Source organism: Nymphalis io, chromosome 20 (assembly GCF_905147045.1).
Source record: "Nymphalis io chromosome 20, ilAglIoxx1.1, whole genome shotgun sequence".
Taxonomy (NCBI): domain Eukaryota; kingdom Metazoa; phylum Arthropoda; class Insecta; order Lepidoptera; family Nymphalidae; genus Nymphalis; species Nymphalis io.
Genome location: NC_065907.1, coordinates 1,801,524 through 1,819,195, shown reverse-complemented (window position 1 = coordinate 1,819,195; position 17,672 = coordinate 1,801,524). Strand labels below are relative to the sequence as shown.

Here is a 17,672-nt window from a genome sequence, read left to right as displayed (position 1 = left end):
GATTTTTATGCTTATATTACCCCAAAATATTAGATAACACAATAGGCTTCTTCATTAATTGCAAATTCACATTCACATTTATCGAATACCATACGCGTCACACGCTTAGTTGCTCACAAAATAATTGTTTTTTAGTAGTAAAATATTAGTTATTTTATTGCCAAAATAAAGATAAAGTGTAATTGAAATGTTTGAACCAAGTTTAAAACTTTAAAATTTTGTTAGAAGTGATAAAATCAAAGATAAAACTTATTGAAGTTCAAGTGTTGATTCAGTACTGCCCACCATAAGTAATTAGTTATGATGTGCATCTATTCGTTACAAGAGCTACTAACGATGTTTCAACAGTCTATCTGAACGCACTCGTAGTGACCTAAATTGCCAAAAGTCAAAGGATCGATTCTTTGACTTTTGGCACTTATTATTTTTTTTTCACCATTTTAAATTACACAAGATGAATGTTCAGTCTGCAAAAGTAATGTACTAGTTACAAAGAAGAGAATCAAATGTAGCAAATGTCAATTGCAATTTCATTTGGAATGTGTATCCTCGAATAATGACATAGCGATGTCTCGAGTACACTGAGTTTGTTCGATCCGTATAACAACTACACGTAAAGGTGGTAAAAGCGTACATACACCGAACGCAGATAAACAAAGCAATCCTGATAATAAAACAGTTTCGTCCGTACCGGCGGTTTCTCCGACGCCTCATTCATTAATTAGCGCGGAAGGAGAATCATCCATCGGTAATAATAAGGACTTTTATTTTGTCGGTCATTAGAAAAGAAGTTAAAGATATTATTACCGACACAGTAAGTACCGAATTAAAGAAAATAAGAGAGGAATTAAATAGTTTACAATCAATACAACAATACTATAAAACAATAATTAGAAGAGGCCAAAAATGAAATTTGCTATCTGAAGAAGAGTAACAGTGAGTTAAGAGAGATCATCAACAATCATAGTAGTATAAGATAGGATATCATTTGATTTGTTCGTCTATTCTTTCTGCTCTACTATATCTCTCGTTTTTGCTTTCGTTCGACGGCCATATCTTGCGTCTTGCTGTCATTTTTCACTATAACACCCAAATAATCCTTACTGATGAAAAATGGTATACCGATAATGTATTTGTTCTTTTAGTATTACAATCATAAAACACTTATATAATATTACTTATAAATTAAAAACAATCGTACAAAATTTTGCACGCACTGCGTTGTGATATATAACAAATGCAGAATGTAATGTCAAAATGACGCGACGCTTCTCGTGAATGACTTACACGTTTGTGGATGATGATGAGGCGGACGTAGCGCCATCTGTCATTCAACACTATGAATAATTTCGTTTTGTTTGAAATACAAGCGATGGTTAAATAATTTAGACATCGTTCATACCAAAATCGTGATTAAAAAATGGGATGATGAGTAAGAAGGGTGAAAATTTGGGCTTATATGTATTTTTGTTGCTAAATCAAAATAAAATACAAAATAAAAACATGTTAAAAAATAGAAAAAATAATCTGGATAGGGATATCCTTATCATATAGCGGTATGAAATATACTTTACGACCTAGTCTCATACCTCCCAAATATACATAACACATTTGATAAAAATCAGTCGAGCCGTTTCGGAGGAGTTCGACCAAAAACACCGGGACACGAAATTTGTATATATTAGATAAGCATAAAAAACTTGTTCGAAATAATTCATATGAACTGCCGTCGTTACCTATTTATTTTGCTAGTACGTGAAAACATAATTAATGCTAACATTGAAAAGATCTTTGAAGATGTCACTTATTTAAATAATTTAAAATTATTAGAATGCAAATATTGCGATATTTGCATTTTAATTTATTTGTTTATTTATTTATTTGGGAAACAAACAATTATAATTACCCTTAATAGTAAAAAAACAAATATAAGAAAAACATAAATCAATCAAGTTTCCACTTAAAATTAATACAAACAAATGACATATTATATTAAAAATAAAAACAAAAACAGAAAGCACAAAATGCAAGTGAAACTGCTATAATTTAATTATATGACGCAAACTAAATTTAAATTCGCTAATTTTTGAGTTAAATATATCTAATTCTGTACAATGTTTGTTATAACTTTTACATGCACGTAACAAGAACATATTCTTTGAATAGTCACAGTTACAAAGGGGTACAAAAAATAAAGTTTGGTTTCTCGAGTTAAGGCGAGGACATTTAAAAAGTATATTATTAAAGAGACTCTTAGAATCAACAATGTTATGAACAATTTTATATAAAAATATTTGGTCTCTTATACTTCTACGCATATTTAACGGAATGATACCCGAGATATTATTATTGTCAGTATTATCAGAAAGGCCACCCCTAAATCGCAAATGTTTCAAAAATTTTGACTGAATTTTTTCTATTTTGTTTACATACGTTTTATAATAAGGGTTCCAAACTGTAGAGCAATATTCCAAGATAGATCTAACATAAGCATTGAAAAGTAGAATTAAGGTAAAGCTATTTTTAAATTCCTTGGTCAATCTAAGAATAAATCCCAGCATTTGATACGCTTTAGCTGTTATATAATTCATATGATAGGTAAAAGTTAGCTTCTGGTCTAAGTAAACACCCAAATCTCTAATCTCGGAAACTCTAACCAGACAGGTATTCTGCAATTTATAATCAAATAATATTGGCCTCAGTTTCCTAGTAAATGTTAGAATGTTACATTTTTTTATATTTAAGCGTAAGTGGTTTTTATCACAGTAATTATCTAAGCTATTGAGATCAGTTTGAAGTTTTAAACAATCTTGAGGCGACTTAATTATTTTGAAAATTTTCATGTCATCCGCATAAAGTAATATGTTACAATTATGAATAAATCGACTAATGTCGTTAATAAAAATATTAAATAATAATGGCCCGAGATGAGAACCCTGAGGAACACCAGAGGTAACGGGCACAAACGATGAACAAAAACCTTTGATAGAAACAGCTTGGCTACGATCCCTCAAATAAGATTCGAGCCAACGAAGCAAGTCACTGTGAATACCGACGGCAGCAAGTTTTTTTACCAACAGAGAATGAGAGATCTTATCAAAGGCTTTTGAATAGTCCGTGTACACAACATCCACCTGACCACCGTTATCCATCACTGTTGCGAGTTGATGAGTAAACTCACAAAGATTCGTTTCAGTAGATCTACCATTGACGAATCCGTGTTGCTGGTCGATGATCAGCGGCCTTAGAACGAAATATAACTGATCATATATAATTTTTTCAAATAATTTAGTTATAGTATTTAGTTTAGATATCGGGCGATAATTTTGAATGCAATGCTTATCTGCGGTCTTGTAAATGGGTACAACAAATGATTGTTTCCATGCTTTGGGTATTATACCTGTACGAAGAGATAATTTAAATAAGATAAATAAAGGTAAATCTAAATTACTCCAGCAAGATTTAAGAAAAATGGGTGGAATGCCATCTGGGCCACTTCCCTTACCAATATCTAAATCCTTTAAATATTTTCTAACGGTTTCAATAGAGAGATCAACCGAACCAACAGAAGTTGCAAGAGAGCCATGACAGTTATCCACTGGAAAAGAATCGTCAATACAGGTGGACTGTAAATCTGGTTCAAAAGCGGACTGAAAATAGGTATTAAACATCTGACAGATTTCATTACCGTTGGATGATCGGTCACCATTAAATAACATTACATCCGGGATATCGGCTGAAGCTTTTTTGGATTTAACAAACGACCAGAAGAACTTACTATTACGTTTAATATCATTTTCAGCACTCTCGATATATTTATTATAGCACTCCATCTGAACACGCTTTTGGCGATCCCGTAGGAGATCAAATTTATCATAGTCACTGTCTCTCGCATATATTTTCCACTTCTTATGAAATTTTAGTTTTTCATTAGTTATTTTTATTAAAGCCCTAGTATACCAGGGAGGATACCTTAGACCATAACATTTTCTGGTAGGAACGTACTTTTTAATAATAACGCTAATAACTTGGTAGAAATTATTTAGTGCTGCTTCTATGTCATTCGTATCTATAACTTCAGACCAATCAATCTGAGCCAACTCTAGATTTATGGCATCATAATCAGCAGCTAATACTGTCATTTATTTAAATAAAAAAAGTCTTTTCATGTCCGCTTTCCTTGTCGTAATTTTTTATATATTAGATAAGCATAAAAACTTGTTCGAAATAAATCATTTGAGCTGCCGTCGTTATCTATTAGTTTTGCTAGCACGTGACAGCATATATAATGCTAACATTGAAAAGATCTTTGTAGATGTCATTTACAATTATATATCAAATATACGTTCGCAAAATAATCCGAGTATTTTACATACATTTTTGAATAGGAATGTAGAATAGCAAATCGGCCACTTAATGGTAAGTGGTCACCATCGCCCATAGAAATTGACACTGTAAAAAAATTAACTATCCCTTACATTATCAATGCGCCAACAGCTTTGAGTCTATGTTATGAGCACTAAATATATAGTTAATTTAATTAAATTCTATTTTTGAATAACAAACACGAACATTAATTAAAATTTGTATTAATTGATCGTTAAATTAAATCCTTTCAACTTCGTTTTTAACAACGCTTCTAGCATTGTGTTTGTAATTCATCTTGTAATCGGCGGTGAATGAAAACACCATAGGAGGAAACCTGCAGGTGTCATATGAAAACAACACATGTGTTCCAAGCTTCTTTCGAGCAGCATTGTGGAATAAGCTCCAAAGTTTCTCCTCGAAAGGGGAGAAGGCCTGCACATAACAGTTACGTCAATTTATTTTAAATATCCATTAAACATTCAAAGACAATAATTTCTATAACAGACAGTTTCAATAAAAAAGGAAATTATTGTTAAAATTTCACACAGAAATTAAACTATACAAGTTTTTACCAAAATTATTTAAAATATCTTTTCTCATTTCAGAATATTAATAAATGTTTCACAACATCATTTTATTTTCAATTAATAAAGAAGCATATTATGTTACCTAATATTATGGAGTCAAAATAAAACTTATTTCATAATATAAGCATAAAAATCTTGTTCGAAATAATTCATTAGACGGCGGCTGCTGTCCGTTATTTATCGTTTCTTTTGAACACATAATTAATGTTATCATTGGAAAGATCTTTTAATATATCATTTATTTAAATCATATAAAATGCACGAAAAGTGGCCTGTTTTAAGATTTTTTTCCGAATATTTTTGACGTAATATTCCTTGTTGGCATAATGGATCGACAAGACCGTAAGCCCCGATGTTTGAACCCCAGGTCAGGCCAATATATGTATATATATAATATTAATTTAAATTGAGTTCGACCGGAACGAGTTCAGGCGCAGGACCAACGGCTTTACGTGCTTTCCAAGGCACGTGAGTGTACACACTTCCAACTTCCAGACTCTGGGCTGTTACCGAGAATATTCGATAGAGAAACCCAATAACTTTTTACTGACCCAACCTCGGATTTAAACCCAGCTCCTCGGAGACCTTATATCGACCTTATCTAACCACTAGAACACAAGTCACAAAAGAATATAAATTACAGTTATAATAAAATAGTTCTTTTTTAAACGTGAAAAATTTTCTGTTGTAACTTAGTTAATTCTTCAACAGCGGTAATAATTTAAAATTCTTTTAAAATTGTACGAGATACTTTGCTTTTTTCGTTTTTATTCATTCATAACATCCGCTTAGTTCCGGCATGAAGAGCATATTATATAGTAAATTTATTTGTTTTATTTTTTAGTTGAATATGAATATTTTTTAGTTGTTTTATTTATTAAGAAATAATCTTGATTCTTTACAAGATATCACTCGGTTTGCTAGAATAAATAATTAGTATCACTAATTATTGCATAGCTCTGTGCCGTTTGGTGGTTAGCCACATATAGTAAAATTTATATTCATACCTGTATATAAATACTGATAGGATAGCCAGGATCACGACGACGGAGCTCAGCACGATACTCAATATGGCGTAAACTGGTAGGGCTGAAACAAAAATATTTTTGTTATATATGCTGACATGACGATCTACTATATTGACTATATAAGTTTAAATTTTTTATTTAATTGTCATGTCACTTATTCCTATAATTACACTTCCACATACTTACACATACATACTTGCTTTGGAAAACCCGTGAGACCGTTGGTCCTGACTGACTGACCGCTTAGGCTATTCAGTAACTATAACATTTCAAGAATACACACCGAGGTGGCCCACTGGTAAGAACTCGTGAATCTTAACTGCCTGACGGTGAAGGAAAACATCATGAGGAAACCTGCATGTGTGTAATTTCATTGAAATTCTGATACATGTGTATTCCACCAACCCGCATTGGAGCAGCGTGGTGGAATAAGTTTCAAACCTTCTCCTCAAAAAGGGAGATGAGGCCTTAGCCCATTTGTGACATTCACAGGCTGTTACTGTTTACTGTTACTGTACGCATCAAAATAGTGTATCATAAGTCGGTTGTCAACATTTCACGGGTGAGCAATGAAGTGAGTTTTTACAGAGAGGTCTTCTCGAATTTGTCATCCCATCTAATAATAAGATCTTAATTTAAGATTAAGCTTATTGATGTAACGTGTTTTTTTTTTAAATTAGTGATTTATTTCAATGAGAAAATCTGAATTAAAAAAAATGGACAAGCTTTTTTTATTGTTTAAATAAATATTAAGTTCTCTTTTATTTCTATGTTGACTTTTGTAGACTCTTGAAAAAGTTGCGTTAGGGCCTAAGTTTGATATGAATATAGGAATATGCCAATAGGTTATGAGTATATGTAATTATGCAGGGTAAGTGTGAAGGTACATTAAATTAAAACTGTTCTAACAAATCACTACAATCTATCGTTGCATGTATTATTTTGTGCAGAAATATAAGGTCGATGATATTTCTACGAGATATATAAAAGCGGTCAATATATATATAAGCGTAAATTTGTGATATTGTTGTACCTGTGAATCGCTAAAACAAAGATGGTGACGAAATTGTTTTTGAATTTTTCTAATATTTTTCTATAGATATTACTGTGTGGACTCCACGTCATGATGCTTATTATATTTCAATACAAGACGAACTCACGAATCATCTTAAAGTCTTTGATATAACGGAGATTGTTTCTACAGCGGAGATTGATTGGATTGTATCTAAAGGTACAATATTCGAAATTTAAAAATCAAATGAAATAAAACAAGAACGCATTACACTCCATACATTTTTGCTTTCTGGGTCATTAATTCGATCAATCGATTGTAGATTCCATTTCCGCTGACAACCATTTATTACGGGCTATAAGGATATATGTAAAAGTTCGAATAGTGACTTTTCAAAATAACATTTGTATTACGTACACTATGGCCAGCATTTTTGTAGTATTACTTATTTTAAATATACAAGAATAACAAAAAAAAAGTTAAAATATTATTATTATAATTTTTTATAGATATAATAGGCGACCAAGGACATAGTGAAACAAATATAAAAATATTTTTTTTATTGTGTCAGCAAACAAAGAGCCGGTTGGTGTGGTTGGTAGATACTTGCCTTTTCACGCCGAAGGTTGTGGGTTCGATTCCCACCCAGGACAGACATTTGTGTGCATGAACATATCTGTTTGTCCTGAGCCTGGGTATATTTATCTATACGAGTATATATTAACAAAAGAAAAGTAGTATATGTAGTATATAAGTTGTCTGGTTTCCATAGCACAAGCTTTGTACAAGCTTAATTTGGGATCAGATGGCCGTGTGTGAAAAATGTCCCAGGATATTATTATAAACTTCAGCTCAACTGTATGTGTGTGTGTTTTTTTTTAACTGTGAAGAGCCGAATTTTTTTTTATGTTACGCGTATCAAATAAACATTATAAGAAAAAAGAAAGATAACACAGGAAGTTTCTGAGTTAATCGCTTCAATACAATCAGTGTAGCATACACCCGTAAAAGCTTGTCGTGTATTCAATAAATTTTCAAGACCAAATAAATCAAGTAAGAACAAATAATAAATATGATCGTTTGTTTAAGCAGACGATTACTTAGACTAAAAAAAATATTTGAAAATTTATTTCAAGTTCATATTGCTGTCAGCAAATATTTGCTTTAGCGTTATTGGATTTTAGAGTTAACATTCGATCGCAAATAGCCTTTAGATTAATAGTAATTTATTATTTAAGATATATCAGAATTGTCCATGATACATTATTTGCGTAGCAAAGATGGCGCAGTGATAAGAATGATTGAATCTTAACTGATGATCGTGGGTTCAAACCTGGGCAAGCCCACTGAATTTTCACGTGCTTAATTTGTGATTATAATTCTTCTCGTGCTTGACGGTGAAGGAAAACATCGTGAGGGAACCTGCATGTCTCTAATTTCACTGAAATTCTGCCACATGTGTATTCTACCAACCCGCATTCGAGCAGCGTGGTGGAATAAACTCCAAACCTTCTCAAAAAGAGAGAGAGGGAAGATCTTAGCCCAGCAGTGGGACATTTACAGGCTGTTACGGATTACGGATATTATTTGCAAAGAGAACACTACATATATCTTCTATTAAACTTTAAAATAAATAATGAAAATAGATTAAATAGAGAACTTAAATTATTTAAGTGAGTTAAAAAATACACACACTTTTATTACATACACACAACAGTTTTATTTATAAAATTTACTACATCTATCGTTAAATATTGATAGTATTTAATATTTTCGAATAACAGCTAAATAAGAAATACTGGAAAATGTCTAAAACCGTTTCAATTTAAACTTTAAATGGCAACATTGAAACAAACTTGTATAAGATCTCGCAATGAAACTTATTAAACTTATTTTCCCTAACGTCTTTGCACACGTTCAACAAACAACAAACTCTGAAAACAATTTTAACAGAAAAATATAACATAGTGTAAACACTGCTTAGAATAATCTCTTGATTTTCATTTAAAAAAGCCTAAACCAAGCGCGAACGTAGACAATACGTAGAACGGATTTCTCGTAGCGTAAAGAAGATCAATATGAAAAAGAAACGATTTAAAGTTTTATTTATAATAAAAGTTTTTGAACGCTAAAATTAAACACACATGCTTTGAACCAACGACTTCCTGTTTCATGCGTTTTAAATACGGAGAAATGTTTCCATTCATTAGTGCAGAGTACAAAGGTCAATGATGTTACTTCGGTGTTCTAAGTATCACCTCAAAATATTTAACGTTTGACTGTATGCTCTGTATGGGAAATAATTGTTCCTATACTATGTACTAAAGTAAATGATTCTTTTAAATATTCGATTCAAATTTTATATATATTTTAATATATATATATGTTTCGATATTTTTTGTTTATATTATCGAAAACACTAAAGCTCGTCAATCGCTAATGAAAATTAAAATTATACTATAATAATGCTCAAATCAAACAAAACTGAATATTGTTATAAACATGAATAACCTCGCAGGACTATAATACTTACATACTTTAGTTTCTTGGGCTTTTAATAATTCCGACAAACATTTATTTAATTAATTGGACAAAATTTTATTTTAAACGTTAAAATTGATAACGTCATTCTGTTTAACATTTGGTAGGTTACACCGAAATATTATTATAAATCACAACACAAGAGAGACGTGACGTTAGTACTAACTACTAAATACAGATCAAAAGATTCTACCGCAAAATAGCAGTACTTGGTTTTGTTGTGTTCCGGTTTGAAGGGTAAGTGAGCCAGTGTAATTACAGGCACAAGGGACATAACATCTTAGTTCCCAAGGTTGGTGACGCATTGGTGATGTAAGCGATGATTAACATTTCTTACAATGCCAATTTCTGGCAAATGGCGTTGATGACCACTTACCATCAGGTGGCCCATATGCTCGTCAGCCTTCCTATTCTATAAAAAAAAGAAAGTCAGAGAAAACAAAAAAAATGTAAGTCTATTTTTGAAAATCTATAAGGTTTTATAAAAAGCCGTAGAATAAATGTTGTTTGTATTATGGTCTTGCGAAATTATTCGTGTTTTTTAAATCATTTTATTTATATTCTTCAGAGAATATAATTCTTTTCAATAAACCGATTTTAATTACTATTGGACTCTGCTCAGTTCCAAGGAGGTTCCATTTCAATTTCATTGGTATAAAACACTTAATTAAATTTTTATACTAAGGGTTTATTCAAATTTTTGAAGTCAGTTTTTGTGGGTAAAATATTTTAATTCTACTTATACTTAGGCAACACAGACGGGTTGGATTAGTTATTTTGTTTATCCTAAATTAAGACTTTTGTTAATGTATTATTTAAAAATATACCTTAAAATACAGCCTTAATAGGTACCACACACATTCACTACGCAATTCGTCCAAATATACACAACAATACGAATTTTCGAGATTTACTTACAGTTGTCAGGACAAAGAGATCCGTCAAAGCCACACTTGGGGGTATCTGGAGGGGGGGTGGTCCTCCCCCCAGCCCAGTGAATGGGACGGTTCTCAACGAATTGCAGAGAAGAGTTCGCTGCTACGTACGTCGCAACAACCTGAAAGAAATGCTTTGTTAAATTCAATTACTTAAATGAGTCTTGACGAAACCGAATATTATGTCGCGATCATGTGACCTATAATATACAATATGGCACCTTAAAACTGTAAGGACCACTAGTTAATAAAAAACTAGACTTCCAGCATATTGTAAATAACGTATTTTTTAATATAACTGACCAATTTGTATTCAATTATACAAATGGATATCATATTAACACTATAAGTTACTAACCTAACCTAATATATTTTAATCTGAAATTTCATTCTTTTTATTTTAAACTGGAAGCTGATTTCACAGTTTTTCGACAGCTTATAATCTGTCTATATTTATCTAGATATATCCAGGTATAACTTACTTACTGACTGACCTTTCAACGCACAGTCCAAACTACTGGGCCGCAAGTAATAAGTAAAGTGAAGTAAACTTTCCTAAACGCTTAACACATCAATGTTTCACTGCTGAGCAAAAGTCTAATATAATATATTACTAATAAAATTGTGAAGAATTTTGTCCAACATTTACAATATTTTGTTCAAATTATAATAAGAAATAATAACAAACTGAAATAACATAAAAGCTAATACCACATGGCCGATATACTTTAATTTTATTGTTAGTGATAATAAAGGGGAGGAAATTGGCTTTATTATAACGGTAAGTGGACTCCTTCGACTGAAATCGTTTCGTTAAGAAATAATGGTGTGTTGAATTTAATTTATGATATCCATTAAAAATATTTCGATCGTTAGTCAAGCTAACGATGGAATCAAAGTTGCCATTCGACTTTGCAAGTTGTGTATTAATTTTTTTAAATTTTATAAAAATTTAAAATAAATTTATAAAATTGTATAAAAATTAAATTGTATAAAATTTATTTCTGAAGACAATAAATGAGCCATATGATAGTAAGTGGACTTCATCTATATACATTGGTACTCAAAGTCAAATATCTTAATTCAATATAGAAGCGTTACATTTACTTATTGATTGTCACAAATCAATCATAATGTGGCGTATGAAAATCTGCCATGTTTATCCACTAACTCGGTTTAGAGCGGCGTGGTGGTTTAAACTTCAAAATGTCTCAAATGGAGGGCACACCTTAGCCCAGTAGTAAGACATTTACAGGCTGTTACATTTTTACTAGGGTTTTATATAATACTTTATTCAAATATGTTCATAAAAGTGCTTTAGAAGAATTATTATCCTCATTGAAAATCAAGTAATGCCAACTCTACACTTCTTTATGATGTTAATAGTATTTTATCGAACCATAAGTTTTATTTGTTAAAGGTTTTTTTTTTATGTGATTTTAATTTTTTAATCGGCAAAGCTAAAACTAAAATTTTCGAGAACCATAAAGTTAATAAATAAGCTCTTAGCTTTTTGCATATATATAATTGCATAAATAATAAACTTTTATATCTATACAAACTTAACATAATGAGCCCCCTACCGTTTCATAGCTGGGTGACTGTGGCTTCCCACTCTTCAGACTTTAATACTCTATATATGTAAGTTGCAGCCACACATGAGCAAGTAAGCCGAATTTTTGATTTTTTTTTTTTATTTTTATTAAGCTTAGTAAAATACAGAGAATATTCTGTGTAAATAAAATGAAAAAACTAAATGTATAGAATACATAAAGAGTATATGTATATATAGAGAAATAGTCACTCCTTGATTTTTCTATATACGAAACAAAAAAAAAGTCACGCCATATTGCTAGAAGAGCTCTACGTCTAGTTTATTTATAATTCTATTGATAATGTTTTTATCCGTCTAAGACATGTTTTCAATTATGTTTATAATTAAATGAATACATGTTTATATATAACATGTAATATGATACATATCGTATAGTCATCAGTTCGAGTCGTCAATGGCAATTATTGGATTTTTATGCGTATAAATTCTGAGTAGTGGTGTTGCTTATGAATTTTGTAATCACCTCGTTCCTCTGAAATCGCGTGTCGAATTAACATCCGATGAAGATATGAGAGTATGGACATAGTGTGTGCACCTATGTTTGCGTACCCCAAGTGTGGTGGGTGGGTTCACGATAATATCTTCTATAAGGTTGCCAAGTCTAATAGTATCTATCGTTCACATCGCCAAAATATGGTCAAGGTGACATTATTCAAATGCGAAATATTAGATTTAAAAGATAAATGATATCAAAGCTTTCAATTGGATACTAATAATAAAAAGTAAAAAAAAAATACCGCTTACGTAGCGCAAAGATGTGGGCCACGCATAATACAACAAACTTAATCTCCTTATACTGTCATGTGTTTCGTTCTTTGAATGGACCGTCCTTATGTAGGCGAAGTTTTATTAGATTCACAATGTTACTAGTGCAGGCTTAAAAGCTTATATCATATAGCATTTTATAATGTAATTTTATGATAATATTTTTAATTTAGCGCAGAACGATATTTTTACGTTGCCTTCTGGTTTAACAGGTGAGTGAGCTAGTGTTCCCAAAGTTTGTGACCCATTGGCAATTTCAGGAATGGTTAATATTTCTTAAGTCGCCAATGTCTATGAGCCGTGTTGACCACTTACAAATACGCGGCCCATTCGCCCTTCCGCCTACCTATAACATAAAAAAATCTCCAATGCTTATGCTCTTTCTCCATGCCTTTTGTTACTCACAAAAAAGAAAATTATAAGGCAACAATGACGTAAGCATTAACTATAATTCTCTATGTTAATGGAACATCATCATTCGGAGAGTTTTGGTGTTTAAATCCGCTCCTCTTAGCTCCGGCATGCGCTTCTATCGCGATTCAGTCTCTGTTACGTATTGTTACGTACTCTGTTATGAACTTTGGTTATTCGTTACAGTCCGCGATACAGTTGCATGTTACGGTTACATAGTCAGGTTACGCGCTATGGTTATTTCCATATAATATATTTATTTGTATATTATAAGGAATAAAACACTATCGGTATATTCGACACCATTATAGGAATTTACAAAAATACAATTGAATGACACTACTGAAACTATACTTACACGTTAAACAAAATGGTTATGATGCTACAATTACACTCAACTTAAATTATTGAAGGTAGAGAGAAATAACAAAAATAAAATATAAATTCAAACTGAAATAGAATAACATAAGATAACGAAATGAAATAAATAAAACTCCAATGCGGCTGCTACGAGTAGTTCATTGGTTTCATCACCAGTCTTCCTTACTAACACTTGTACTTTTTTTTTTTTGTAGAATAGGAAGGTGGACGAGTATATGGGCCACCTGATGGTAAGTGGTCACCAAACGCCCTTAGACATTGGCATTGTAAGAAATGTCAACCATCGCTTATAGCCAATGCGCCACCAACCTTGGGAACTAAGATTTTATGTCCCTTGTGCCTGTAATTACACTGGCTCACTCACCCTTCAAACCGGAACACAACAATATCAAGTATTGTTGTTTTGCGGTAGAATATCTGATGAGTGGGTGGTACCTACCCAGACGAGCTTGCACAAAGCCCTACCACCAGTTACTTCTACTGTATATAAGAAAAACGTACATGTTCCTTTATTTTAAATTAATATCTTATGTAAAAATCAAACAAAATTATTCACCATGAAGATACAAATTTATTTTTATGCTGTTATTTTATAATAGTTACATTAAGATATATTTTGTTTATTGCTTTTTTTGCACTGTTATTTTGTTTTACTAATTAGTTCAAGTTGAATGCAGAGGAACCTGCTGTGCCATAAATAAAATATAATGATAAATATTGTAATATGATATCGATTGGTTTCAAATATCAATTGGAAGTCTTTATGTATTTAAAAGAACAATAATGATGTGAACTAGCTCATAATAGCCATAAAAAGTCGCCTATTAAATATAAAATACCCAGTATTTATCTTTTTTTTAATTGGCTTGGACAATATAGTCGATGGTATATAAACGCAGCCAGGCCAGTTTTGTTGTCAAGAGCTATAAGTTTATGATTTAACAGGTGCTTGATTGTGAAGAAAACTACATGTTATTCTGTGCCTGTATTTAATTTAATTAAAATACCATTCAACCAATAATCAGTACGAAGCATTCAGAAGTATGTCTTCTACGCAAAATTACACATCTTATTCTAAAGTTTATAAGTGCACGACATCCATCTCATTCAATTAACATCTTATCTTAGGCTTATGTAGGTCAAAGGGTAGAATAATTAACTTAACCTCTATTTAAGGTCCGTCAGTTAAGCCGAGATCACCAGTTGATCAGCTTAGAACAAGTTGACCTTAAGCGAAATCAACTTTCCAATTTCCGCAAGCACCAAGTGCCTATAATTCCTATTGATCACGTGATTGATACATATTCGGTGGGGCTTTTTTTAATCTGGGAATGTACCACCCACTCATCAGATATTATACGGCTAAATAATAATAGTGTTGTCTTCCAGTTTGAAGGATTAGTCAGCCAGTGTAACTACAGACACAAGAGGCATATCATCTACATAAATTACAGATTAATATAAAAAAATAATAACGACCAGGAGTATGTAGATCGTTTAAATATTTTAATTTTAATTAAAATCTCTATCTCACTTAACTGGTCATTAATGCGTGCAATCAATTTGAAACAAAATTAAATTTCATAGATTTTTCATAGATTTATTGAAATTGATGATAAATTGATAGGTATCATAGTTTAAAAACACATTACACCTGAAAAGATGTCACCTACATTGATGTTACCGCCAAAGTCAAAAGTCTTTATTCAATATAGAAGCTACACTTGCTTTGCGTTATGAACCGGTTGGCGTGGTTGGTAGATACTTGCCTTTCACGCCGAAGGTTGTGGGTTCGATTCCCACCCAGGACAGACATTTGTGTGCATGAACATGTCTGTTTGTCCTTAGTCTGGGTGTAATTATCTATATAAGTATGTATTTACAAAAGAAAAGTAGTATATGTAGTATATCAGTTGTCATTATTTATTGATTATCAGTCTGGTTTCCATAGCACAAGCTTTGTACAAGCTTAATTTGGGATCAGATGGCCGTGTGAAAAATGTCCCAGGATATTGTTATTGTTATATTGCTCATTGACTGTGTGTACTTAATATTATTGTTTGCTGAATTTACTATTTAGAGAGTGTATCTCGGAATTCTGTACATATGTGTATGGTTTCAAATATTTATGTGTTTATCATACATATTCATTCGCGGTATCACATGGTATTGTTATTCATAACAGTAACAGCCTGTGAATGTCCCACTGCTGGGCTAAGGCCTCCTCTCACTTATTGAGGAGAAGGCATGGAGCTTATTCCACCACGCTGCTCCTATGCGGGTTGGTGGAATACACATGTGTCAGAATTTCAGTGAAATTAGACCCAGGCAGATTTATGATGTTTTCCTTCACCGTATAGCACGAGATGAATTATAATCACAAATTAAGCACGTGAAAATTCAGTGGTGCTTGCCTGGGCTTGAACCCACGATCATCGGTTAAGATTCACGCGTTCTTACTACACTAGGCCATCTCGGCTACATAAAACAGTTATTCATAAAACAGTTCTATTTTCTCGTTTTTTTTTTTTTGTTATAGAAAGGCAAAAGCATACGCACGATGACTAATTTTATAAAAACTCATTGACGAAAAAAAAATTACACCGTTAGAATTATAATAAGTATTCCGTTTCGAGGGGTGAGTAAGCCAGTGTAATTTCATGCTCTATGGGCATATCGTATAAATAAGACGTGTCCTTAGTTGATGTTTTACAGAAGTTGTATATATATATTTATTGGATCTGACTTCCTTATTATGTAAATCATAAGTCGATTTCTAATACACGTAAAACTCATATTTATTTCTCACATACAAATTATTTGAACATAAGATACTAAGATTTTTCATTGCAAGGGAAATTGAACTGTAACTCTAAAAACGTTGGGTTGATATTTCAATAACATAGTAATTAACTATTAAGCCTCGGCTGTGTCTAAAGACTTCATCTAAAGATGGAATCTCAACTGCTGACAAAAACTTGAGACAACTAAAACAACAATTGTATTGTTGCAGTTTTTGTTAAAATTAAAACGTAATATCCGTCTCTTTGTTTCGTGTGATTCGTGTTTGTAGCTAGACAAGTTTACGGGAGCAAGACAAACTTTTAAAAAAAAGATATATTTGAATTTTAAAAATATTTAATTATAATTAAAAGCAACACGACTGAACAGAGGTTTGTGCTCTAATCGAATGTTTTTCCCTTTTTTACAAATCGTTTCCCAAGACATATGATCCCAAAGCATGGAATGACACAATGACTTACATTCCGTTGATTAAGCATTTACTTCTATTGTCTTCATGCTTTGAGCTAACATAACTAGCTTCATGCTTTATTATTACAAAATATTATGACAATAGCATACTATATATTCAAAAAAAATATGTTTGTAACTTTTAAAACGCATTTCGAGAGTGAGTCAAAAAACACTGAACAGCAAAAGCCGATCAGAAGACTAAGTTACAAATATGTATATAACGGCAATTGACATTATTAAATAATGAAAATCTGTTAATTTTAATACTTTATTTTGTAATTTTTTTACCAGTAACCGTAACAGCCTATGAATGTCCCACTGCTCCCCTTTTTGAGGAGAATGTTTGGAGCATTATTCCACCACGTTGCTCCAACGCGGGTTGGTGGAATACACATGTGGCTGAATTTTAGAGAAATTTCTAATTTTTTTATCGTTGGTAACTTATTCTGTTCAGTTTATTAAAGCGGATAACACCGAATGGAGTTGCGTTTGTCACGATGGGCGAACGTCTTGTCAATAATTGACTGGTTGACAGCGAGGGTACGCAGTGATCATTCGCAAACCCATTGATTCTAAATCGCTAATTATTAGTGTAATCCCTAATTGTTTTAGTAATTTAAGTGTCTGTATAATTAAAATAGAAAAAGTCAACGTTGCAGTCCACTTATTTTAACGTTTCCTGTAGGACAACGCCCTCCATGGATTCCCGTGCTAACAAATTCACGAGTTATATTTATTTTTTTATAGAATAGGAAGGTGGCCGAGCATATGGGC

The 17,672-nt window shown here is 32.0% G+C and overlaps 1 protein-coding gene across 5 annotated transcripts in view; it reads right to left on the bottom strand.

Moving 5' to 3' along the window:
- LOC126776469 (atrial natriuretic peptide receptor 1) overlaps positions 1-17,672 on the bottom strand; it is a 271,011-nt gene that overhangs the window by 13,519 nt on the left and 239,820 nt on the right. For all 5 annotated transcript variants that reach the window (XM_050499001.1, XM_050498999.1, XM_050498997.1 and 2 more), the window contains 2 exons: positions 10,455-10,593; positions 5,963-6,044 (listed from right to left, as the gene is read on the bottom strand). In XM_050499001.1, the coding sequence (XP_050354958.1) occupies positions 5,963-6,044; positions 10,455-10,593 (221 nt within the window). The remainder of the gene's footprint in view (positions 1-5,962; positions 6,045-10,454; positions 10,594-17,672) is intronic.